Source organism: Lepisosteus oculatus, chromosome 8 (assembly GCF_040954835.1).
Source record: "Lepisosteus oculatus isolate fLepOcu1 chromosome 8, fLepOcu1.hap2, whole genome shotgun sequence".
NCBI classification, from domain to species: Eukaryota; Metazoa; Chordata; class Actinopteri; order Semionotiformes; family Lepisosteidae; genus Lepisosteus; species Lepisosteus oculatus.
Genome location: NC_090703.1, coordinates 17,705,703 through 17,733,303, shown reverse-complemented (window position 1 = coordinate 17,733,303; position 27,601 = coordinate 17,705,703). Strand labels below are relative to the sequence as shown.

General features: G+C 35.6%; 2 protein-coding genes across 3 annotated transcripts in view; one reads left to right on the top strand and one right to left on the bottom strand.

The window, feature by feature from the left end:
- Nucleotides 1-6,635: 6,635 nt before the first annotated feature.
- Nucleotides 6,636-9,009, top strand: LOC107077805 (uncharacterized). Its single transcript, XM_015350810.2, has one exon. It carries the CDS (start codon nt 6,761-6,763, stop codon nt 8,378-8,380), a length of 1,620 nt encoding a protein of 539 aa, XP_015206296.2. The 5' UTR covers nt 6,636-6,760; the 3' UTR covers nt 8,381-9,009.
- A 1,765-nt stretch (nt 9,010-10,774) lies between these two features.
- The window catches only part of LOC102692005 (serine/threonine-protein kinase PAK 6), a 47,040-nt gene continuing 30,213 nt past the window's right edge, over nt 10,775-27,601 (bottom strand). For both annotated transcript variants that reach the window (XM_015350809.2, XM_015350808.2), the window contains exons 3-9: nt 22,602-23,237; nt 19,256-19,777; nt 17,674-17,807; nt 15,295-15,421; nt 14,663-14,788; nt 13,522-13,656; nt 10,775-12,652 (exon numbers count right to left, since the gene is read on the bottom strand). In XM_015350809.2, coding sequence (XP_015206295.2) covers nt 12,485-12,652; nt 13,522-13,656; nt 14,663-14,788; nt 15,295-15,421; nt 17,674-17,807; nt 19,256-19,777; nt 22,602-23,237 — 1,848 coding nt within the window. In that variant the 3' untranslated portion in view covers nt 10,775-12,484. The remainder of the gene's footprint in view (nt 12,653-13,521; nt 13,657-14,662; nt 14,789-15,294; nt 15,422-17,673; nt 17,808-19,255; nt 19,778-22,601; nt 23,238-27,601) is intronic.

Sequence of the window (27,601 nt, the reverse complement as noted above, 5' to 3'; positions counted from 1 at the left end):
ACATCCCCTTTATAAAGACATACGCTGTTTTATATGTTGATAACCATCATGTTATCAAACATTTTGTCATTCACAAGCCCATTCAGTCAATTTGCCCATGCATTACTGGGCGTAAAGCATGTTTTAGAACAGAAATATTAAAATTATGGAATATGATTTTCAACCAAATGTAATAAAATCTGACAGACATTTTAAAAAAAACAAATCTGGAACATTTCTGCATAAAGTTTTCTACTTACCACTGCTCTGCTCTGCTCTTACACTGTCAGAGCCATTAATATGATTATCCCCTCCTTTAGTGTTTCAATAATGTTGTATTTTTTCATTAAGAAATAGTTTTTAGAGTTAGGGTGGCAGTTGATTCAGGTATGCCTGCATTGCAATTTTCTAAAGAGCATAAAACAATAGGATTGTAAAAAAATAAATAAAAGAATTAGGTTGCAAAATAATTTATAAAGCATGGCTTATGATTTTTCTTTTCTATTTTAAAGTTCCAACAAATGGATATATGACATGCTTTAAATAAATTATTTTAAAACCACACATTAGCCTAAACCCTTTTAGAAATAACTTTGTGACTTACTGTACATTCTATTACAGTTTATGTTCCTGCCACTATTGATGACATATATTTATATTGCTATAGTGTGTACTGTAACTTTTTTGTCAAGTCTTATAAATCTTGAATGCTTTTTAAAAACTATAAGATCCACTACCAACACTATAAAAAATAAGTTATAATCTGAATGTCCCAGGGTGTACACAGTGTCAAAAATAGTTCCTACCAAAAGCAATTTCAAAGCATATGTCTTAAGTACATATTATCATGTGTCTTCAAAGCAACTGAACCAATACAATAGTTCCACTTAAGCTTGGGGAATAATAACAGGAAAGCTAGAATGATCCTGGAATTCAAGATAAGGAGAAATGTGACAGAGGAGCAGCAAATGCATCACACCAAAGAGTATAGTATCTGTATTTAAGAAACACAGGACTATAAATTCCCCAATTATTACTTTAGCAGTAGAACTTTCTTGTATTTGTGCATTCCAGTATCAAAGCTACTCAAATCTATTTGTACTGTGTATGATAATGTATATATTGTTTATACAGTATATCCACACGAATTTAATAGCAGATGATTCAGTTATCTATCTCTGACTTACAATAATATTGTAAAGTCACCTTGAAAATGCATTAAAAATTCATAGCAGGGTAAAGAAAAGAACAGAATGTCATGCTTTAGTAAGTATCTATGATAAGTTGTAGTCATGAGATTTTCTACACATTGCACATTTGTATTTGTTGATACTTTGGTACTTTATTTTATTTTTTCTGATTAAATTCAAACGAATCACATAATTTAAAGTTTTTAAAAACTTAGCACATTACCTGTACTTAGCCTGTGGTAAATTTGATTTGGTTGTTTATGCCCTTGGATGGAAAGAGAGGTTACATCATCATCCTCATGTCACTTTCATTGCAGTAATTACATTATTAAAATGGAACGTGTACGCTATCCTGGGACAGCAGTTTAATTAGCTGTTAGAAAAGCCATTTGTGTTCAGAATGGAAATTAAAAAAGCCTTACAGAGCTCATTACATCTACAGCTACATCTTCATATCATACAGCCTTTTGATAATAAATCTTCAAAAGAAACTCTTTCAAATCTTTAGATATGCCTACAAATTATTTTAAAGAGAATATTTTCGAAAGAAATAAAAATGATTTTCATTACTGTTAAGCAGAGACACTGCTAAAAAAGGACAATTTTTTTTTCAAAATAATCTTCAAGTGACATTTAAAAAAAATCAAAAAAATAAATTAATTAAACTAAATTAATTAATTAACTAAAGCCTTAGAGATTTACTCACACTTTGTGGCAAACATGCCATATGCAGTATATCAGTTGTGCATGAATATTAAACCAATATTAAAACACTTACACTAAAATAATAGAGTAACTGAATGCATCAATTCCTGGTGTACACCAAAAAAACAACAAAGATCCAAATTAAATTATGGGCATTACAGCTGTATATAGAGTAATTAGTAATATAGAGTAATTAGTAATATAGAGCACCTGAAGAAGGCTCCACGGCCGAAACGTTGTGTTTTCTTTCTTCTTTTTTTTCAGCATGGAATAAACATATAACTTCCTATAGAGTAATTATCTGAGTAATTACATGAATTGTACCTACTGTATAGTTTAAGAACATTGATTGACTGCCTGAATGTGTAGTATTATATAGATCTAAGGACCTAGATCTAGATCTAGACCTAGTTTTGTAAAAAACAAAAAATTGAGAATAGCTCTTTGTCTTCAGTAATTAGCCATCAAATACAATTACTCATCACTCTTATGGGCCATATGACATTCTGAGGTTTAAGTAGAGCGTGAATGAAGATATGGGAGTTTGGCGAGGTCACAGAGTCCTCTTTTCATTTCAGTTGCCATGGTTCTTCACTCTCCTGGGCTGTTCTGACATAGCAGCATGTACCGAAAGAACAGTACTATTACATCATTGCACCAGACAGCTTCGAACATATATGCAGTCACAATATGAGGACTACTTCAGTGAATCAAGTGCCCAAATGGAAATGCATTTTTATTATCCAAAATAAGAAGCACTTCTTTAAACAAAGAGTAGTGGTTGTCTGGAACAAAATGCCAGTCATGTTCTCGAAGCTGAATTCCTGGTATCTTTCAAGAAATGGCTGGATGGGATTCTCAGATTGAGAAAGCAATAGCAATAGCATAGGAAAAATAAATACCTTATTTCAGCCTGATATTATTTTCATATGAATCAAAATATAGAACATGAATTCTATTTTTATATTGTCCAGCTTTGGCATAATTTTTCCTTTGGGAAAAAAAAGCATACCTTTTTAATGAAGTCTTTCAGATCGCTCAATACTTAGTCCATGTTTTCTGTGGAACTGAAGTCGGGCTTGATAATTACTGTATAAGACTGAGACAGGCCTGTTATCTGAACCAAGGAATTAGTAGTTCTTGAACTGAAGAAGGTGACTAGAGGAAACTGAGTATTTGAATTGATAGTTATTTATTGTGAGATATGTATAATTTGATTCCACTATTTATACTTGATGGTTTCATTGGCAAGCTACAGTGCATGAAAACCAGGGTTTTCTTTACTCTCACACTTAAGCTAACAACTCTCCTGATGTTTTACTTTTGTGTTAATACCTGACTGAAGTGGAAAACCTGCATTCATAATGGTAGGGTTTCTGATATTTGGTGACGAAAGGTAATTGTTTTAGGCCTATGCTCTAAGAAATAAGACAGTGTTTAAAATAAGACTTCTAAAAATCAAGCCTTTCAACTCCTCACACACACAAAATAAGTTCAATGCTTGAACTTTCAGTGTTCTAATTCTCTAGCATACTATATTTTATCCCCTTTTAAAATACCTTTTGTCCACATTTCGAAGCATAACAATTAACCATAATTTACAAACATACAAAAATATCTCTCCATACCCAATACTCCTTAAGTGGTCAACATATTAAGCATGTAGGCAACTGGTGCAATTTTCCAACCAATATAATTTCCAACTCAACCAATATCATTTTCCGATATATTTGCCAATATAAATCACCTGCCCATTTTTTCTGTTATATCATACCTTTCTATGATTTACTACACTTTTACTGTTATACACAGCTTTATTACCTGTAACTGTACTTAAACCACATTAAGAAGACACATTTTGTAACGCTTAGAACACCCCAACAACAATTTTATATGTTGTCCAGAGGTATAAAATTTTAACTTAGATTATGAAACAATGTACTTACAAAAACAAGTTACAGAAAAGAATGAAATGTTAAGAATATTATTCTATTTTCTGCAGTGGGGCAAAGAAATCTAAACTACTTACTAGCAGTCAATAGGACACATCCTTTGTACACATGACCTCTCTAAACCAGTACCACTCTAAAATGTTGTTAAAATAGTGAGAATAAACTGGAGTCATTCTGAAGCCCAGGGTAAATACATTTTGCTTACAGAGAGCATTGAACCAGCTTGATTGGTTTCTATCTAGAAAACAATTGATTGTCGATAGAGGCTTTTTATGTGAATTACATAAAAAACCCACAGAGTGGTTAGCCAAAAGTGATCATTATTTCCAGGTGGCTGTCAGCAGTGATTAAGAGGCATGGTTTGCCACTATATTTACTGAGGAAATGCAATTAATATGGACACCATGTAGGTTTTTGTCACTTGTCCTGGTTTCATTTATTTGATTTTCTTTTATTCATTTGGGGATTTCAGTCAAAATTAGAAACGGATTGTAAATGTTGATGTTAGCAAGCATTTTAAAAAGAAATGTTTGTAATAGTTTCATTTGCTTTAGTTTTCTTTGTTTTAGATAAATTATGCCTTCATTTACAGATTAATTGAAATGCCAATTCAGTTCTGTCAACTCAGTTGTTTCAGCAATGTAGAAGATGCTGAACAGATATTTATAATACTGGATAATAATCTGCATTTAGTGCACAATCTGCATCATTCTGACTGAAGCAATGAACAAGTGGGTTGTATTCCCTAGAAGGCAGTTTTTATCTTGGATTGTTGGAGGGAAACCTATTTTGAACGGTTTCAGAGGGTTTCCTAATTCTGGAATAATCCTGGTTCATTGCAGGAGCACATTGTTAGTGGCTGATAATAAGTTTTGCTTTGGGAAGACTGGGACATATTGGATGGGAAAAGACCATCAGTAGTTTTGAATATCACCTTGGAAGGGGGGAAGGAAGGTTTGGAGAATAGCAGGGATTCAGTAATTTGGCAGACAAACAGCAACTGGCTAAATTTAAAATATTTAAGTTATACAGTATTTGCATTAAGTATTCTATGTTTGATAAGAAAAACAAGATAGACAATAAAGTAATACAAATCCAAGCAAAAGAATTGAGCAACATATAATGCATCTGTGAAGGTATTTTATACCTGGAACAAAGCGGTACAGTTTCTACCATTTTTGTAGGGCACTAAGTATCTGTATAAAATGGTCAACATTAGCAGCACAAAATGAAACTTGAAATGCCATTCCTTTTAACAAACATCTACGGTTGGACCTTTCACAAATTTAAATTTCCTATTCATCCCCTTCATCCAAGATTCAAAGCCCACACAGACCTTAGACAGCATTCAGACAAATTCTGAATACTTGTTGTATAATAATTCTAATTATTTTTCAGGGACAAGTAGCAGATTTAATTAAGTGTGTTAAGTGCAATCACTCGACTATCAGAGAGGGTCTTACATAGTTAGTATATCAGATACACACAGTTTATGGATCATTGAGAGCATCTAATTAATTAATGCTTTTTCACAGGCTGCTTTGGTACAGAAGCAGGTGCTGCCTGACATTTAACACCAAGGTCATACTGCACAACAAGGTGTTTCTGAAGATGAAACCTTGTAAAAATAGTACCAATACACTAACAAGCTCTCTAAATGCTGTAAAATGTACAGTCATTTCACTCTATATTCAATAAAGAACAAAGTTAACTCAGTTAATTTCACTCCTTTCCTAACATATCTAAAACATATTTTCAAATCTTAGAGTAAGGCAGCATGACATAAATTAAACTAAAAAGAGAAATGTGCTCAAAACGACTAGCTAATATGAGGTTCCGTGTTTTACTACTGTATAATTTTGCAATCCTAAAACAGATGCAATGCAAAAGTGTTCTCGTTCTGAAAGTCTTTTTTTTAATGTGGATTTAATTTTTGAAGTCTCATTTATAAAACTGACAAGATGGTCACTTCACAAACACGCACATTCCTTGAGTTTCTGTTGACATTTCAGCTTCTATATATATATATTAAATAAAAAGCAGGGAAAGAAATTTAACTTGCATAATGTTTTCATTTAATTAATAAAAGATTGATCTCTTTAATTAGCTAAGATACAATTTGCAATTTAAAAATTTAAAGGTTATGTCATGCTCTGAAATGCATTTCTGGCACATGGACTTTTTACTGAAATATAGTAAAAAGATGTTGTAATTTAAAGTGTTTGTTTTACACATTTAAACATTCTTGCTATATCTCTTGTTTTGATGGGGAATGAAACACATCCACTTAACACCTAATACTGCCAATCTGCAACTCAAATTAAGCAATTAAAGAACAAGGTAAATTTAGATGTCTTTTACTAAAGGAAAGTAGATTTTCTGTACTATTTAATTTATTTTATGCATACTTCACAGTGGTGTTAGAAGCACAGTGGGGTTTTTTTCTTATTCACACCAAAAATACAAAATGAGCATTTCAAAGTGCAATTGTACATGTGGCACTTTAAAGCTCAGGGCTATATCCATTAACAGAAAAAAAGTAGCCTTGGTGACATGACAACAGATGATAAGTGGCTCCTTTTGGAAGTGATACTCATCACTATTGCCCGCAGATATGAAAATACAAACTGATTCCTTGTATATTTATTTAGTTACAGAGCACAGCCTTCCCTCTCCTCTCAGCATGGAGAAGTTATTCTGAATGGATGCTGTAAGAGCATCACAAGCCTCGGATGGCTGTTCCCATAGCAACAGAGGCAGTATGAATAAGAAGGTATAAAAAGCCACACACCTCTTCCCTTAGCATCACTCAGCTACACGCCACACACACAGGGACAGAAGATGCAAAGTGTGAGCTAACTCAACTTGTAGAATTCATTAGATAAACTTCAGTAAAAGAAATCTCCTGAATCAAAATAATTGAAAATTGCAGGCATGCTTCGTCCAAAAGACTTGTGTCAAGGATCTGGAACCAAGACTTTCTTGGAAGCCATGCATAGTGGCAAAGTGCATTTGGCTCGCTTCATCTTGGATGCCTTGGATGGAAGGATAATCAACTCCAAAACAGAGAACAGCAAAACTCCTCTGATGTTTGCTGTGTCTCTACCAGACCCCGCAACCAGAGTGAAGTTCACTAGACTTCTTTTGGAGAAGGGAGCAGATTTGAACTGCCAGGACGATGAGGGAAGGACAGCGTTGAGCCTGGCGTGCGAACTGGGACACCTAGATGTGGTGAAGCTTCTTGTGCAGTTCAATGCAGACCCTGAAATATCTGACACGTGGGGTAATAGTGCCCTGATGTATGCTGCCTGCTCCGGTCACAGCCAGGTTTTGGAATTTCTCATCCGAGCTTTCAAGAGACTTGGGCTGAAGCTGGACAGGACCAATCAAGCTGGACACTCAGCCATCCAAGTGGCGAATTTCTTTGGACACAACCAGTGTGTCCAGGCACTGAGCATCCCAGGAAATAAATGCCTCGGTTTGGAAGAGCAACTCGTGGATGTGAGTAGGAAAGAACAGGGAGAAACACGGCGGCCCAATCGGCTACCCAGACAAGTGCTGGAAAGGTTCACCAAACAGTTCCACAGTAAATGTGAAGATCACCTGCCTGCTGTGTTTCAAAAGCAACTCAGAGTAGGCGACAGCAATGGACTGAGAAAACGAGTCAAAGTTCAAAACCAGTCCCCAGAAAAAAAAGGCCAGCAGCAGCCTTTTATCAATCAGCTTCACAGAAACGTCGACAAGGATGGCCAGGAAACTAAAAGCACAGCTCTTTTCACAGTCAAACAAATGCAAAATTGCAAACTGAAGGACAGAAAGGGTTTTAAAACAGAAGGCACAGCAGAGCAAAGTAATGCAGGTGGGTACAAAGACACTGAAGTTACACAAGAGGAGATAGAAAGAATTCCAGTCTGGAGCAAAGCAAAGTCATTCAACAGCGAGCAATCAGATCAAGGTGGTTTGTCTGACACAACCGATCCCTCCATAAGAGTTAGGAGGGGGTCACTTCAGGGTGAGCAATCTGTAATTGCAAAAATGCAGTACCAAGAGAACTCGTATTTCGTGATGAATGACTCTGACAAATATGTCACTGCGCCTAAAACGCTACTAAATCACAAGAGGCGGGAGCAATCTGAGCAGCTCGTACACAGCCAGCCAGCAAATATAAATTTGAGCTCTAAAGAAAATGACAGCTCTGCGCACTCGGGAATAAGAATGTGTCAGAAGAGACTAAGCCTTCCACAGTACGGGCGCCCAGACAAACTTCTCACCCAGAGAGTGGAGATGCCACCGGAGAGGATCCAGATGAGGCCGCCGATGATTTCTGCGTTGGGAACACGGTTACTCCGGAGGTTCACAGCCCCAGAGTTCCTGAAACTGGTAAAAGACTTCCCCTCTGTGTCTGATGGTGAAAGAGTCAGGATGTCCAGATCCGAGACTTTTCCGCTTTCAGACACGCACAAGAAAGTAAATAATCAACCAAGCGTCGACAGCATCAGTGGAGTAAAATGTGAGTTTGAACATAATGGCTACAATGTCATTCATAATGTGTAAAGATTATTCATTAAAACGTCACAAAAACATTATTTCAGAGCATTCTTTAAATAAGGAAAAAGCTACTTGTAAAAAAGAACGGATACTTTAATAAAAAATGAAATGATGAAAGATTAACCATATTTATTCAATTACAATACTGAAAAGTAACGTAAACATAATCACTGCAAAAGTAAGTATTTATAGAATATTTTAGCGGAGATAAATTATTTAAAAATTAAAATGTTTTAATATCTATGTTAAGAGCTTAAGATAAAAGTATCACGATTGCAGAAGAGTGACAACTAAAACTGATGTTTAAGGAAAACATTTCTAAAAAGCATGAACAAAAAGCTATAAGCTATAAGCAAAAAGCTATAAGTCCAAGTCATGTATACTGTAGATAGAATATTATATACTGCACCTTATCGCATTGAAGCTGAATGTACTGCATCTGTATACATTTGTAGCCAACTGTGGCATCAGCAGTAGCAATGTTGTCCTATTGTGTCCAATAGTTACAAATGAGATGCAATCAAATGTATTTGTCTTAAAGAAACATATTTCTGAACCTAGTGTGTTCTAAATATATGACCGTTTTTGCTGTAATGTTGTTTTTTTAATGTTAATAAACTATAATAAATTATTAACTTCGTTTATTGTGTTTTGTGTTGGTTTTGATTATTCTTTACAACATTTACTCTATCGCCTTACATTTTCTCCGAATTTCCTCCAGTGTTTTAAAACGCAAAATAACTACTTATTCAATGTTTCAATGTGCCATCAAGGCAATGATAACAATAATAATAATCCAATACTGTTCAGTGGGTGAAACCAGATGTAAATTAAGTAATCAAACTAATAACTATCTTTGATTACATATTGAAAACGTTTTATTTGAAGAAAAAAAATATCTGTTTTCCTCTATTTGATGAAGGGTTTGAAAAGAACTTTCTCTGGAAAGTTAACTTTCTTGTATGTCTCCACATTAATCTGATTTCAGATTTTTACATAATCGTACATAATGTATAGAACAATTTATGGGTTAACATTTTTACAATTAATATTATTCTCTGTCAAGTGATTTTATTAAAAGAGGCCTGGGTCCAAATTTGGACCTATAAAAGTGGGTTCAATGCACTATGTTGCACTCAAGATACCATACTGCTTGGAAAGACCCGAAAAGCAATCAAGTCTCATTTCTGCAACTTATAAAAAGGAAAATAGCATTCTGAAGGGTTATTTTAGATGCAGGTCTGAAACTAACTTGCTGAGTGTGTAAGCATGTGCACAAATAACACATGGGATTTGAAAAGCAGACGAGGATGTAAGAAGCAGACACAGACACCAGTTAAATAAAAGCCTTATAGTTCAGAGACTTATAGGTGAAAATCAAAACAAAACCTGACCGGAAGCAAGTGCAAGGACACCAGGACAGATGTAATTTGATAATTTGTACTTGACCTGGTCAATAGTCTGGTTGCCCAATTCTGGACATATAGTTCTGAAGTTTATTCTGAATGGATTTAGATACTCCCCCAAGTAGGGCATTGCACTATTCAATTCTAGAAAAGATGAGTAGATGAAGGTGTTGGTCAGTTTTTTGTTACAGTCAGAGACAACATAGAAAGTAGTTTGGCAATACTTCTGAGATGGAAGAATGATGTCTCTATAATATTTTGCACATTAGATATTTAATAGAGCCTGGATTAAATATCACCCCCAAATTCTTCAATTTAGATTGAAATTCAAGTACAGTACCATCCACAGATGGATGGTACTGTACTTGAATTTCAATCTAAATTGAAGAGTTACAGAGTTACTGCATTGGTTTTAACCCATTGATGTGAGATGCAAAGACGCATGACTTCAGTCTTGGTGCAGTTTAAAGAAATTAGTGTATTTCTCTGAAAGCTTCCACTACTGTATTTCACCATAAAGAAAGAGGTCATTTACTTCATTTAATCTTTTGGCCAAAAACAAATCAAAATAATATAATTCTATATTTCTCTTTTACAAGGAGTCTAGCTGTATATTGTTAATATGGTATTAATGCCCAGCCTTTCTGGGAGAAGGTTTAATGTATCACCAGTTTGTACTACCTGGTTATAGTGTAAAAATCTACAAGTTAGATAAAACCAACCTCCCTCTACACATGCCGATATATTGACACATCTGTTATCTTAATAAAACCATGTCAAAGAATGTTTTCAGACATCTTTACATTTAGTGGAAAAAATCAAGACGCCTCAGAAAAAAGTTCAGAGATGCCTCATAAAAAGAGTTTCCCATTCAAATCAACAATAGACTACTGCTATGTTAAGTCAACTCTAGATTAGTGTTAGAATTAAATACTGTATTTACAGTGTGAAGAAACATTCAACCACTTTTTTTTAAATACATTTATTTCCAATATTAAAAAGCTTCCATATTTTCAACAGTTTTCTGTGACTTTATCTCTTAAAGGAATGCAGGGACATCTTGGTGTGGTGTGGTACAAGATTAGCAGTATCTCCTCTGGTGGAAGAAGGCTCTGATAACTGTACTGTGATGTCTAAAAAAACTCTGGACTGAAGAACTCTGGACTCTGTTCCTAAAATATGTTTTACAGTGATATACAGTACTGTATTTCCATCAGTACTGTGGAGTCTAAAACATTCCTGGAATATATCTTTCACGTGTGTGAGAGAGAACAATGCAAATGAAATATAAAGAAAAAAACAAATAGAAGTCTTACTGTATAGTTACATGTGCCATTAAAACTGCACAAAACTAATTTCCTTATGTGTCTGTAAAGTCTGTGTGTTTTTAAATGGGAAGGCTAACATTTACAACAATGCAAACACAAAACCTCCAATTTTTATTATCTTTTTTTCATTTTTAATTCATTCATTGTAAGATCAGAAAAACAGAAATTGCAACAAATATGAGGATAAAGTCTAAGCTAAATACACTTACGTATTCAAAATGGTAAACTTTCAACATTAAAGCAAATATACTGTATAAAAGCCTAAGGATGCAATATTATGTAAACCATTTAAGCAATAAAGTTGCCCAATGCAAGAGATATATTTTTTCTGTATTTACAATACATTACCTTCCCCTGATTACAACTGAGGTAAACTGTACAACCATAAACCTCTAAGGATAAAAGTATTTTTTACAACATCTCATCTTAACAATATTCAACAATACTTTAAAGAAAAGCATGTGCAATTTATACAAAAAATGCAATAAATACAAAAGCAAAAATAATGATATAGTAAATATTGGTTACATTTATGGAAAAAATAATACATTTGTCATTGTTTAAATGTTAAACAACTATTTAAAATGCAGTTTAACAATTAACTTCCCTGTAGCACATTGTTGTTGTGCCCTTATAATACAGTTCTCTTGCTTTTATTTGCATATAAACCTATAAATCCACATGATTTCATTCAAAAGCTAGGAGGTGGTGGACAAATCTAATAGTGTCCATATGGCCACACCAGTTGCCTGATTATCATTGCTGTGGTCTGTCCAGCTGAAACATCCCTGTCAATTATTTGTTAATGTGGAATACTGTGGATAAATGTGTCTGGGGAGTCCCAAGTCAAGACCAGACTCCCTCTGACTGGAACTAAAACCAATGATTTCATGATGCAATAACTTCTGTCTGAGAAGCCTAGGTCAAAAATGTTTGTGTTATTTTGAGATTTCTCTACCAAAGTCCAGGCTGAGTAAAATGACTTAGTAAAAGTCAGTGCAAAGAGACATTTATTGCTGAATTCAGCACCTGCACTGAATTCACAAAGATGCTAACTGAACAATTCTCAGTATAGCAGATTACACCAGTGCTGCTTTCTCTACGTGAGGTCATTGCAGCTCTTCTGCAAGTGTTAACATTTCAGTAAACAGCTCTGGAGGTGTTTCCAGGCCACGAGAGAAACGTTGTCTTTGTCTACCATGAGGCCCAGGTGAGGGTGAATCAGGCAGTGCCACATATTGCAGTGATTCTGAGCCAAAGCCCATGACATTCCCTGACATCATATCTGCTGTGGCCGACCAGCTTCAGAGATGCTGCCTGCTCACCAAGATAGCAGCAGTAACCAATAGAAGAGAACAGGAAGGAGTACTCCCATGTCAACACCTGGACATACGCTTGCGGTACTGGTCCACCAAGGGCACCAGACACTGGGGGGTTCCAGACTGCAGGAGGAAGGGATGTTCTAGAAGATCAGTGGCACTGGCTCTTTCCAAAGGATCCCGGGTCAACATGCGGTCAAGAAAATCCTTGAGAACTGGTGAGATCTATTAAGTCACAAAACAAAATATTTTAAACTTAATACACTTATTTGTACACTATTCAGCATATTGACTCAAATGGAAAAAAATAAACTGGTGCTATCGGAGAACCATAAGGCACAGAGGCTAATGGCATTTTCTATTATAATCTGAGGCACTGCGACAATAAGGAACCTATGTTGCTTTCTAATGAATTACACAATTTTCACCAGCAAGGTTAAGACTATGACCCTCTTTCTTGGGCTTTGAAAAGAGCATATTACATGTGAATACCAGCCATTTAATTTATAGTATGTGCCCAGTATTTTCCAGATAGTTCAGCATCAATGGTTCCCCGAGTGAAATTCATGTGGAATCAGTTTTTAACACTGTCATCAGATTTAACATTTTCATCATTCTAACCCAATAACCATACTTTGAAGTCAGAAAAGCAGTATCAGTCATCTCATTGGGTACAGTATGTTACTCAAAGAAAAGTCAATAAATATGAATGACATTAGATTCCTATATATAACGTGTGTAAAAATAACTGGTAGCACATGATGGTCTGTAGAACTAAAAAAAAAGGGGTCCGCACACCTGGAAAGGTTGGGAACCATTGTTCTACATCTGTTTTATTGTCATTGATCTCACAATGGAAAAAACATGACTCATTAGGAAATATAATGTCAATTATAAAAATGCCAACCCTGAAGGCTCTCTCTAGCTATGCTGAATTGCTACTACGTGTTTTCTTTTCTTTGTTACCTAACAGCAATAAAAACTATTATTCCCCACAATAAGTAGTTCTTTCAATGACATTATACTGTGGGCTTGCTAGATAATTTCTTCATGGAAGGGAAAGCATTGAGATAGCATGTGCCAGTGCAGCTCACCTTATGGGTGTTTCTCACTGTTGGAGCTGGTTCGTCTCTAAGTCTTTTCATGGCCTGCACTGGTGCTTCACTGAAGTAGGGGGGCTCGCCATCTATCATCTCCACCACCATGATTCCCAGGGACCAGATATCCACCTGACAATGACCACAAACGCAAACTACTGTATAAAACACAAGCAAGGACACAAACCAAACACTATCACAAGAGAGTGAGCTACAGTAACTGTTTGAATATAGATTAAGATGGGGACATGCACTGCAGCAGTCCAGTCGTAGAGCAACTGCTTAACTAGATGTACAGTTTACAGTTCTGTTCTGGAAAATATTTACAAAGCTTACAGAGTTATTACAGAAATGCAACGATTTGAAACAAATGTTGCATCCTCAAATCCAATACCATGAAGATTATAGTGAAATTTTAGTAGATATTTCTATAATAAATACATGAAAATAAATTATTTATTATTAAGGGGGTATCTGAGCTTAGATGTGTGGACTGCATATATTGAAGACATTCTTACAAAGAGATAAATGTTTCATCTTTCTAACCTACTGTTGTAAGGTGCAACAGGTGTTGTGTTGTAAGGTGCATTTGAAAGAGGGTCCTTACTGGTTTTCAGGATCTGAGCTAACAATGTCCTCGTTCTCAAACTCATAGCAAGTATAAATGACTAGGTTCAAAGAAAATAGTGACATCTTAACTTTTCATTTTCCCTGCCTGTCATTTCTGTATTCAAGCAGTGATGATTCACTGTGTTCAAATGGGTTTAAATTGAGCTGTTGAGGCAGGGGAATCATTGTTTAAAGCACAAGAAATGTCTTTTGTTGTCTAGTGATGGTCATCTGGTCCATAAGATTGAATCATTAAGAAAGTTGCATGATTCACTGGAAAAATGAAATTACTGCAACACAACAATACATTGTGCTAAATTTGGTTTGGTATGAATCGCAGTTTAACTTAAGAAATATTTTGTTGTATTATTTATCTTGAGGGTACAGGAAAAATGTAAAGTGTATTTCTAATGTCTATATAATATCTCAGCATAGTTTAAAGACATTAAAACAGACAGATTAATACCTTGACAAATTAAATTGCATATTAATAAGTTGAGTGAGTTTCTAAATTGTCCTGTTTCCTTACCTCTGTGCCGTAAGGTGTTTTGGAAATTACTTCAGGAGCCATCCAGTATGGTGTTCCCACCAGAGATTTTCTCTTAGGGATATCCTTACTAATCTGCGCGCAGAATCCAAAGTCTGACAGCTTCACCTACACAAAACAAACAGAAACTATATCATTTTTTTTATTACCATCTGTGGTCTTCCAACTACAATTCATGCAATACACCATGTATTCATCCTCATAGCATCTAGAACTTTTTATCATTAAAAAGGAAAACTGATGCTAAAGGTATCCTGATTAAATACATCTTAATTGCTTCTCATGTGCTGGATATTTTGTGCTGATTCATTTACACATCAATTTAATCAATATCAGAAAGTAAACTTTTGAAGAATGGTAATTAGTTTAATTCATAAATGTGTTTCATTTGATAGACTCTTCCCTTTGTGGGTATTGTTTTTCTTCCTTAGCAAACTGTTATGTAGAGTGTTCTTAATGAACAAATGAAAACCACAAATCAGATATCAGGACTGTATTTTCGTGATTACTGAAACAAATGTGTCACGAAATGGAAAAAACCAAGATGCCAGTGCAAATATCTGTGTTTACCCTTAATCCTGTATAAACAAACTCCAATTGTACATCAAACTTACCCGTCCATCAACAGTGAGGAGAATGGAGTCACTCTTAATGTCTCTGTGAATCACCCCCTGTGAATGTAAGTAGGCCAGAGCCTGTAGGACTGCCTCACACACCGTCGCTATTTGCTCCTCATTTAACCTGCAAATAATAAAAAACTGTCATTTTCCTGCATTCCCAAAAATACATAACATTAAGCATTTCCAAAATAATTTTCTCACTGAGAAAATAAGATAAATCTACCTGAAAAAAAGAATTTAATCTAATGATGTATTTAAGAATAAGATTATATTTATTTGATTTAAGCTTGTTTTGGAAGATTAACTGGAGGTTTATTTTCCGGAAATGCTGCAATTGTGGCTTGAGTTCATGTACTAATCAACTTTTAAACTACAGATGTGACAGGTGTAGAAAGAGAATTAAATGAGTAACCCCCACAGTACATAACCCTATCTTGAAAGGTAAACAAATACTGTAGGTGGGTCATAACACAGGATACAGCTCATAAGAAAGAGTTGATAAGCATATAGTTCAAAAATTAAACTCATTTTTTAATGTAAGTAGGACAGTGTACATTGCCTCAGATGTCTCATTTAAACTGGAAAAATACTACCATAATTTTAACTACCAATTTATAACATTGGACAGTTTAAAAAATGTATATTACACTGAAATATAATGTATATACCTTTTTACCCTTAATCCTCTGACATAGATATTGAACTACTGTATGCCTACATTATTTAGTCCAATGTTCCATTCAAAATGAAAATTAATCAGTTCAAGAAGTTAATGAATATTGAAGGTGTTGGGCCACTGTGTAGCTTTTTATTTTTTTATATATTTTTTTAATTTTTAACAGAGGTGGATCTGCTCAGCTCTGGACAGGAAAGACATGAAATGTACACCAGAAAAACAACATTGTATCTCTGTTTTAGATTATTTTCTGCATCTTGGCACACATCTCTTCCAGTCCTCCAAGCTAATGTTTTCTTTTGTCTTTTCCAGGCTTGATTCTTGTGATGCAGTGCCAGCCGTACAGTATATCAAAACACTGCTGCTCATCTTTAAGAGTTTGAAAGTTTGGCTTCTGACTACATCAGAGAATTGTTAACCCCCTATACACCTACACATGGCCTGCACTCCATGGACTCTGACCTTCTTCGTTCCCAGTATGAGGTTCCTAACACAGGGAGACTGTACTTTCTGTTCTGATGCTCCAAGGCTGCGGAATGATCTCAGAGCCCATATCAGATTCTATAATGCAGTTAAAACTTTAAGATCCTGTCTTAAAATTCACTTTTAAACTGTTTTTAAATCTATTTGATTTGCTGTTTTATTATGTGTTTTTGTGCATCTGTCCGGATTTCTGGATTGCTTTATCGTACAATGCCTTGAAATGATATACCATGAAAGGCACTAAAGAAACATAATAAATCATTTATCACAATTTAAAATAAATACAGTAAAAATGAACGTATGGTTATTGTGTAACATATTCCCCATCCATTCCTTTCTGTTATAGAGGTTCTTCTGCAACTTCTGTTCTTCTGTTCTGTTTTAACAAGCCACTTATTTATTTTTTTGACAATTAATGTATTTAATCAAACAACAAGGAAGACAATACATTTTTCAGGTGCAATCAATAATATCAGCCGGGGGTCAGTGTGGATATTCAGTTCAGAAAGCTGGACTCACAAGAGGAGAGATTAAAACCCTGTTAAGGACATGGTTGCTGTACTACGGAACAATGATGATTTAGCAAATTGATTTCACCCAATCCTGGAATATAAATTAGAAGCAAAACTGTTATGTGAAAAAGAGGTAATTACAACATGGACAACAGGCAGAGATTTCTCCTAGTGAAAATTCATCAGTTTTAATTTTTCTCATATTTTCATGAAAACATGTAGGGCTGTAATATTAGCCAGTAATATAGTATTAGCGAGTAACATTGCACTTCTTAAAACATCATAGACAGAAATAGATTTTAACAAACATGCAAATACAATTGCAATCACAGACCATACACTGTTGTCAGTCAGTATTACATACATCTCCCCTGAAAAAATGATCGAATCCTTCTGTGGTTTATGCTGTATGAGGTTTCTAAATCCAATGAAAAATTAAAAAAACAAAGGAATCAATTAAGGATTCTGGTTTCACTTCACTGTTTTGTATTGCAGTATTTGATTAGTTTTTGTAAATTCAAACTTCAAGGCAAATCTGGCACCACGTACACCTTTGACTTCACTCCTATTACAGCTGTGGAATCATTTTCCTTCATATAAAGTTGTTAGACTCCTGTTCGGCTATGAGAGTACAGTACAAGCAAAAATATTTTTGTATAACAGCACATCTTCTTTGAGAGTTCATAAAACATAATGACTTACCTGGTTTCAGATACAATGTTAGTCAGAGCACCACCCTGCAGGTACTCCATTATAACCCAGAGCTCCTCCTCTACCAGGGCACTTTTATACATCTCTACCACATTTCTGTGTTGGTAATCTCTCATTATGACAACCTGAAAGAAACATTAAGAATAGTGTGTATGGTATAGAATTAACACCATAATCCATTAAACAAAATATAGAACATTCTGTCAATATTTCTACAAAAAACAAATTAGTCCATTAAACTTCTTTATACATTGGAGAAATGTGTCACTGCAGAATGCCAAATTCATAAAAGACTGTGTAGTAGCAAGGACTTTCATTTTACTTAAATTTAAGTGTTATTAAAGATTTCTAATAATCTTTGTGTGCCTTGACCTAGCAGCCAAGTGCTGTCTGTGGATGGAATGTGGCTAAAGAGGCCCCTCTGATGAGAGACATCATAAAGCTGAACAATGTAATGATATATAATGCGAATGGGCTCCAGTAGGTCTCCAGGCTGGTTTCTTCCCAAAACCACAGGTCAAAGATCACTATCCACCACCCTAAGGAAGATTCATCAATTGGGGATGTGTTGGGTCCAGAACCAAACCTAATGGCCTCTACGTCAATAAGCAACTGGTGATGTCGCCTGTATAACCTGTAACCAAACACAACTACGCCAGTTAACCACTAACTTGAAATCTCTCTCTAAACTTGCAAATAGACTTTTACAACCACGTGACTGCAGACAGTCCAAGTCATTACTTAAACTTTTCTCCAAGACACCAGGCTGAGAGGGTAAGTCAGTAAAGTGCAGAATTCTGGCCAAGATATTCATTCTGAAACAGAAGAAGACTTGCTAACCCACGGTTATTATTGCCTGATCAACAAAATTAGACAGTTGGACTCTTTCTTTGTGGCGGCAACACAATACCTTTGGCAGAGCTGCTTAAGCCCCAACCCAAGCTGCTATGGAAACCAATTATTTCTACCATCGCAAAGTTTATAATCATCAAGGACATTTTGACAAAAGATGTGTTGAGTAAAATTTCATAATTTGGAATTATTCACATAATTCTGGAGAGTTAAATTATCATTACAAACGTATGTTTTTTGTTTAGTTCATGACAGTAAATGTATATTTACTTGTGTCTGAGATTATAAACATGATTTAGTTATACGAGACTGATAGAACCTACAAGCTAGACTGTAACACTGTATATTTTAACTCAGAAGTTATTATTTGAGCTTTCATATCAACACAGATTGTTTCACAGATACAGTACGTATTCTGTTTGTTGCTTGTTATGCATGTTTTGGTTATATCAATAAAGTGTATGTTGTATATTTAGAATCTACGTTATTATCTAATTATCTAAGATTGATTGGTTCCAAAAAGTCATCAAGTAACTCTCATAATTTAGCGGTACAATTTCTGATTGTTACAGCAAATTTAAACTCAAAATCTCCTACAACTGCTTGTTTCTGAAATAAAGCTATAAATAGCTTTCAGCTACCTCTGAGCACATGACAAAAACTTGGTTTCACATTTGAAAATGTGGCCCGAATGTCAGCTCCTTACGAGAAAGAGTTGTACCTCATTGAACAACAGCTCTCTGCGTTGCTGCTTCCTGAGGTCCATCATCTTCACAGCTACTTGACGTCCACTGTGTTTCTCTCTGGCTATGCACACAACCCCAGTTGAGCCCTCCCCTATCTTCACAAAGTTCTCCAAGTAAGTCCGAGGGTCTCCCTTGTCCACAACCATCTGGAGAGCAGCCTTGAACTGCTCATGGGTTACTTTGGGCGGGTCCTGGACAGGCTTAGGAGAAGCATATGGAGGGGGCTTAAGAGAAGGGGAGCAGGTGATGGGTAGATTGGTAGCAGGAGATCCAGTTGGAGAAGGCCTGGGCTGAGAGGGACTGTCCTGTCGTTGCAGAGCTGGCGGGGGGCTGGTGGCTGTTTTCAGAAATGCATTTGTGCCGTTCTGTCTAGGCAGTAGTCCGATCGTGTAACTGGACGAAGGCCGCAATGGTTTATGAGTTCTTGTGCCTGTTATCAGAGGACTGCTGGTGCCATTGGGCAGGAAACCATGCTGATGTCTCAAGACTGAGTCTGCCTGTAAAGGCAGAGAGGAGCGTTTGTATTATTGCAGTGATTTACATTTAAATTTCTCAGTGAAGGACAGAAATAACATCCCTGCTACAACCATTGCACAAGATGCAGTGTAGATTCAATCTAGACAATGAGCTGCTATTCATTTCCAAGCAGATGTTGGCCTTTTAAATAATTTATAAGTAAGTTCTAGTAAAAATTAAAATACATATTTTATAAGCAAGAAATGCAAGTTACTTATAAAATGTGTTATTTATCAAAATAAAACATGCAGCATAAATAACACCATTGCAGTACATTAAGCTAGAATTCTAAAATACACTTTGTATTGTAAATTGCACCTTGTAAGAGGTACATTACCAATTCTGTAATTACATAAAGCTAATAGTCCAGTTTTGTGAGTAATGCCTGCTGAACAGGCATTAAAAAAGCAACAGAGGAGTTTTTAATGCCTGTCAGCATATTAATGCTCATTAGAATTACACATGAAAAACTGACATTCAAAAAAGAAAATGTAAATGGAGGGCTGATCATGACTCATAGTGATCTTTGAAATATCATTTGACATATTTCTATTTTGCCTTCAAGGCCCTGTCAGCTCGCCAACACCCATGTTCCTGCAAAAACCCAAGCTACACAAACATCCTTCAAGCTCTGATTTTCAATAACTTGGATTGTTTCTCTTTCTTCTTCTGATTGACATCCCCTCAACAATTTAATTTTTTAATAGTAGTAGGTTTAACAGAAGGAGACGGACCTGTAACAAGGACAGGTAAATATTCTTGTCAGGGGAATCATTGAAAAAAGCAACCTTATGGCTGCAAAGTCTAACTGTGCAAAATATTTGCATAGTTCAGTTAGAGCAAATAAGGTTATAGTAGTATTTCATAGAGTATTTCATTTGATGTTTATAAAATATTATAATTTTCCAAATCTTATATAATCTTCCAACATCTTCCAACATTTTTGTGTTCGATCTTGCAGATAATGAGGATAATAACTGGTTGCATCTTTTTAGTGTTTTTGATCCTAAGGGATCCCAAAACATTTCACAAAAGGGCTCACCTCATAGATTTAGGTTCACCACCCATCTGGATTGCACACAGTAGCCATTACGTGACAGCAGGCACACTGCACACAGCTGATCAGTCAAAGTGAGAAATTGCTTAAGAACTTTAGGCAAGGGCCCCAAGTGGCTTTAACAGAATTTATCTTTAATGTCTCATCCAAAGGATGTCCTAAAACACAAAGTGCCCTTTGATCGTTCTATGTTATAGTTTTTTTTAATTCTGGTTCAGACGGAATAGTGCCACCTACAGGTCCACCCGTGCACTCACAGCAAACTGTAATGGTCCTCACACAACTCTTACAATGCTGCATGACTCCTCTCAGGCCCAGAAGTCATTGGAACGCCTGATCCCAGCTGAACACATGCACAAGTTGACAAGTGGAACAGACTTCCTTTCTAAAGGATGTGTGGTGGCTGTAAGGTTGCCGGTTTGTATCCCGTGGCCGGCAGAGGAATCCTACTCTGATGGGCACCTGCTGACCCCGTGTTCTGACCCCAAGTTTCTCTCCCTGTCTCTATATCTCATGGAGAGCAAGTTGGGATATGCAAAAAGACAAATTCCTATTACAAGAAATGGCCAATAAAGTGATCTTATCTGAAACATTAGTATTAATGGTATTAAGTCTGAAAGTATCTTAGGCTCCTGGCAACAAACAGTGTTTCAATGTTTGCTAGCTTTGAAAAGCTGTAACTCACAAATCACGTTTCACTGCCATGCAATGCCATCTTCACTTAAAGAATAGCCTGCTTTTAAAATAAAAGAGCTCTTTTGCAAATGCTCCAAAATTGACAATACGATGATTATTATCATGGCTTGTCAAGCAAGGGTTGTTTATGAAGATCATATTCCAAATAATACCTAGAGAATGCTCTAATTCCAGTTAATATGTACCATAATGTCCTATAATTTCTGTTCCCTTCTATTCTTAGGAATAATGCAGTTAGCAAAGAAAAAATAAATAAATTAAGTGTGTCCTCACTCAGTGAAGCCCAAGGCAGAAAAAACAAGAATGCTAAATATGCATCTATCTTAAAATGTGGGCATAACAGGTTTTTAGAACAACAACAGCCCATTTAGCCTCCCAGGGCCTGTAGTTCACGTCAACAGTAAGACACACCAGAGTATTGACTGTGCTAGAATAACCAAGGGTTATAGCTCGGGGGTACAATGAGCCTTTGAGAGTCGTATATGACTTGTTAAAGGGTTCAGTGCATTTCAGAAATAAAGAGATATAAAAATTGTATATATAAATAAGACATTTTAAAAAATAATTATTGATTGGTTTTTTTTTAATATAAGGTTGTGCCAGGGAAAACATAATAAATCAACAATCAAGATTAAAATTACTTAAGGCGAAGCCTGACATTTTGTTGTCACTGCTGTTATTAGAAAGAAATAGTGGATAATTTAAAAGCAATTTTTAATGTGCAATACAATAAAATCGAAATATGGCTTTTTATTTGTTAATATATTTTAGAATAATAACATCATTAGCTACAGAAAATTTAAAGGTTCATTTCTGGGGACTTCTTTTTCATTTTAAAATGTTTCCAGCTAATCACATAATAATCATAATCTGATGATTTAGAATGTACATTCTGATAATCAGGATATTGTTATTTTTCATGATAGAAATTGGATTTCATCTTATTTTAAACATTTTTAAATGTGTTTCTTAGAATTTCTAAAAAGCATGTTTTCCAATGGAATTTATTACGGAGCTGTAAACATTGGCTGATTTGATCAGTTAAACCTTACCTGTAAGTCATACGAAGAAAATGGCCGCCCAGGGCTGTTGAGAGGCCTCTGCAAGAGCCTGAGCTCAGGGGTGTTGGAGCCCGACTCGGCCTGCTGCTGTCCATCTGTTAAGTGATTTCCCGATGTATAGAAGCAGGAGACAGGCCTCAGCTCAAGAGGAATCCTCCCGGGTGGCTTTTCTCTTTTCATCACGTTGGGCTGATGGTTGCAATTCAGTTTTTCTGTTGAGCTGCCCAGTTCACTGCCTTGCTGAAGGCTACAGCTTGATGGTGTTTGGCTGTCCGGAGACGTCAGAGATACTTCATGAGTGGACTTGGCCCTTGGCAGCATGCCATTGGCTTGGAGAGTAGCGCTCTTCCTCAAGCCCACGTGCGGACTCCCACTTTCACTCCTGACATTCCGGACTCTGTCCTTCCAGCGCTGGCCCTCACTTTTCCCATTCTGGCTCAAGTCTTCATACTGGTAGCTTGTGATTTCTTTGACTTCTCCCAGCCGACCCAAAGACTGAGCCCTCTTTCGTGAGGATGGGCTGGATTTTCGCAAGGAATTGGAACTCGTCACGGAGAGCCTGCTCAAGTCTGAGAGGGCTGCTGAGATGTAGTCACCATGGCCGATAAAGCTTCCACGTACAATGGTCTGAAAATGAAAATGGAAATGGAAATAATCATAATCCCTTAATCTTTGTTTTATTTTTTTAGAGTTCTGTTGCATTTGTATCAAACTATATCTGTCTGGTGTGTGGACCAGGGAATGTTTGTCTCATATTTGTAGAAAATGAAGAAGCAGTAACACGTGTATTTATGTGTATGTCTGTTTTTGTGTGTTAAAAATAATTATCTAGTTTTAAAAAATCAGTGACAGGAATAAAAGACCATTAAAATGGTCAAAATAATTTTTATGAGGAGTAAGCTTACATCTGCACATAATGTTTGATGATTTTAAATTTGGATTATTCATTGTCATATAAATGAACCTTTTACAAAAAAAACAAGGTTAAAATCTGCTGCTTATTATCCTGGATAAATCTGAACACAAATTGCTTCCATTTTCTTGAAAGCGAGCTTGAAATGTACAGCAGCACAGAGGATCATTTTCTTAAATTCCACTTTCATTTGGCAGGGAAAGAGGCAATAAAATGGTATTTAAGTTGAAACATCATAAGAACTATAATGATAGCATTTTTGTCAGAAGAAAAAGTGACATTTAGGATTCAAAAGAATTTCATTACCCCAGATATTCTATCTTGAGCTTTTAAACTAACCTCTTAGAATTCTTGTACCAGTTATGAGGCCTCCATGCACATATCATCTGCATCAAAATGAAAATACTTTTTCAGGAACTATTTCACTTCTTCCCTACCAATGCACACAAGTAATTTGCTGTTGCTGAGAGCAGGGATGGTATTATTTGGTTGGAATCTTTTTGACTCTCCAAACACCTCCTCAGGCCTATAAGGCTTCTACAGACAAGAATTCATATAAGTGAAGGATGTACTACACCTCTAATTAGCACTACCCCTTCTGAATGTGGCTTAGAGTATATAAAATGCTTATTAGCGTAAGGGCTGGCCAGGTTGGAGATGCTGTCTGCACTTTCTTATTGTACAAATGCAGTACAAGAGTTGTTGCTGTGACCTGAGAATTGAAGAAACAATTGACTTTTGAAAATTGTGAGGATCTACAAAAAATATCTTTGGCAGTTGTATGCGTTTGACAATAGAACAGTACTGCTGATGTATGTGATTTACAAATCTGTGCTCACTTGCAGCACTTAGAATCTGAATTTCTACTCCTGAATAAAGTTCAGGAATATATTCACAAAATCAACCTATTGCAATACTTCTAAAGGATGAAACAAAGGCCAGTAACGTAAGTGTAACTGAAAAAGAAATGTATACACAGTAAGTCTAAAAATGGGAGACTGGTCTTTTAGCAAAGGCTGTTCCCAGCCATTTTGCTGGAGCTGATTCCTTTAAATATATTCTATAACTGGATAGATGAGGTGCTTAGATTACTAAACTACTAAAGTGGACAAAATGGATTTCTCTTGTCTGTAACCTTATACTCCTGTGTTCCTAGCAAATTGCATTCATATCAAACCATATTCAAACTTTATAGGTCACATGCATGAGTCACAATTTCATTTTTGAATACAAGAGTCTATTGCCATGGAAGATATCTGTTTCACTGACATACTATTACCTTATGTATCAAGTACTTTTATAATCCATTTCTGAGAACTTCATTGATAATATTATTTGCGACTTTCAAATGATAAAATACATTGTTCAAATGACAGTTTTCAAAAGTTAGATAAAGAGGGAACAGACAGAACTCTAACAGGTGTGTCCTGAACACAACTGGGTTGTGCTTCAATTCAAAATCTGCCATCTCCAACAGATTTTTGTCCATCCCTTCCTCCCACAGTGAAAGAGGAAATGTGCTTTTAAGCTTTGGTGTTGTAAAGGGATAAAGTTATTCTTGTCGAGTGCAATGAATCAAATTCCATCCATCCATCTGTATGACTCATAAAATTGACTGATTCAAGCCCAGGAAGCAAACAGTACTTTTACTCACAGAGCATTTGACATTTGACAAGGTGCACTGGAGGACAGGAGCAATTAGAATTGTTCTGCTCTACAGCACTATTTTTTCTTTATTTCTTGTAGCTAAGGTCTTAATTTCAAATTGTATTTTGTTATCTATTCCCTTAACTGATTTTTTCCTCATTCAGTCTTTCCCTTCCAAAATATGCTTCTGTAGATGCCAATGTATTTATTTAAATGAAAGAAATATGTTCAGGCTGTCCTAAATGTGTGTAGAAATTGTTGCTTAATAACAGCTATCTAAACTGTTCATCATACAGTAAGTCACAAAATAGTGATATGCAGACATGTGTATAATATACTCATTCAGTAAATATTTTTAGTTTGTATTGGCCAATTTTGTTTGCCTTATGTGGCATTGCATTAAATTCCAGACATTGATTTATTGAAAACAATATCTATGTATCTATGAGAGGAGAGCACTTGGTACAGGAGTAAACATTGTCAAATAGTTTGAGCTAAATGTAACTTACAGTAAAAACAAAACAACTTAAAATATTGATATTTACAATGAAGATAAACAAAGATTTACTCTTTGTTTTTTTCTCAAAGCATAAATGGCAGCACAGAAGGGATCCCTAGAACAAGGACTGTACAAGTTTTACAAGTTTTTTATCTTTTTCATTGATTTAACAAAGATATTTTATTTTCAGCTTTGAAATGGCATTAAATAACTATACAGCACCACCATTCTAACCTCTATCTCCTTTTCTGCATGTTTCTCTTCCTCTTGATTCATACCTGTCTCAATCTCACACCCAGTGAACACCTGTGGGCAAATTTTATATACAACTCCAGAGCACACATTCCCAAATATTTTAATAACCCATAATGCAGTTCTAAAAGACAAGGCAAAATGCCTCAAAGCAAAGAAAATACTTTTCTTTTGCCCCATTTGAATCAAGCTTAATTGATGTGTCAACTTGTATACAGTATGTATGTCTTGAGCTTTTATGATTTGTGCCTGGACTTGCCTGGAACTCCTTTTAAATGAATTCTCGATCTCTAACATTTCTCTTTTTTGAAATGTTAGGAAAAAAACAGAGCACTTTCAAAGCACAATCGACCTATATATAATTTTTAATTTTAATACTGGACCAAAACCCTTTCTTTAAATTTGACTCACACCTATTGAGTTTAACATCCCATTGTTTGTCCAAGGTGTAATTAAGATTAAGATCACTTTATTGGCTGTATACAATTTCTTGCATTAGGAATTTGTGTTTTCGCATACCCTAGTTTGCTCTCCATGAGACACACAGATGGGGTAAGAGAAGCTTGGGGTCAGAGCTCAGGGTCAGCCATTTATACAGCGTCCCTGTTGGAGTTAAGGGCCTTGCTCAGGGGCCCAACGGAGTAGGATTCCTCTGCAAGCCGCAGGATTTGAACCTTCCAGCCATTGCGCCACCACCCCACCCCCATGTATGAAATCCTTATCATATGTACTGTAGTACAGTTCAATTACACCAAGAAACCTGGACATCAATACGCAAAGAATTTCACATGGTCTGAAACAGTTAAACGTTACAGTCACCGCGAGCCTCCTTACATAGATTTTGATCAATGTTTAAAATTAATTTTAAGAATTTGCTCTTGACTTTTGTTCTTTTAGCACAACAAACTTTGAATTTTTTTTTCTGTTGAGTATATTAATTTAAATAAAATATTGAAAACATGAACATGGTGAATTTTAAAGTGACGTGTAAAATACTCTCAAACAATAGTTACATTACCATTCTTTCTAATCATGTAGAAGTTTTACAAGTTTTGTAAGGTTTCTGTAAAACTTGTGAATCCTGGCATTCTTTCTGAAACCTACATACAGTACAGTACAGCAGAAAGGTTCTATAGAGGTGAAACATGACCTACTCACCTCTCACCTCCTAAAACTTTGTCGATAGTCCGGAATTACAAATGAAAAAATCAAATAATTCTAAGTAAATCCTTTTTTAAGCAGACGATAATACAGTGATCTTCAGGGAGTAGTACATTGAAAGAGTCTAGAAAAGTTTAGTGTAAAACAGTTCAGCAAAGTTTGGCATTATCTACCACTATCATTGCATTGCACAACTTAATAATGTCATCACATTGTTACAATGAACAATGTACAGAAACGCAATAACCCTAACCACTGTAAATGTCAGGACACATATTACTTCTTTTCCCCTGAAGTTTTTTTTTCTCTTCACACTCAGCTTGTAACCTGTAGTTGATTACACGAATCAAACGCAGAAAAGAGATGCCCTGATTTACTCAGTTTTTTCTCTTCAATGAATTGGAGGTTTGTTTGAATGTGTCCAGCCTTGAAAATCCCCTGTATGACACCATACTCCCTTTTCTATACTTAAAAGCAAATTACAAAGGTTTTGCCCACATCTTTGTTCACAACCTTTTC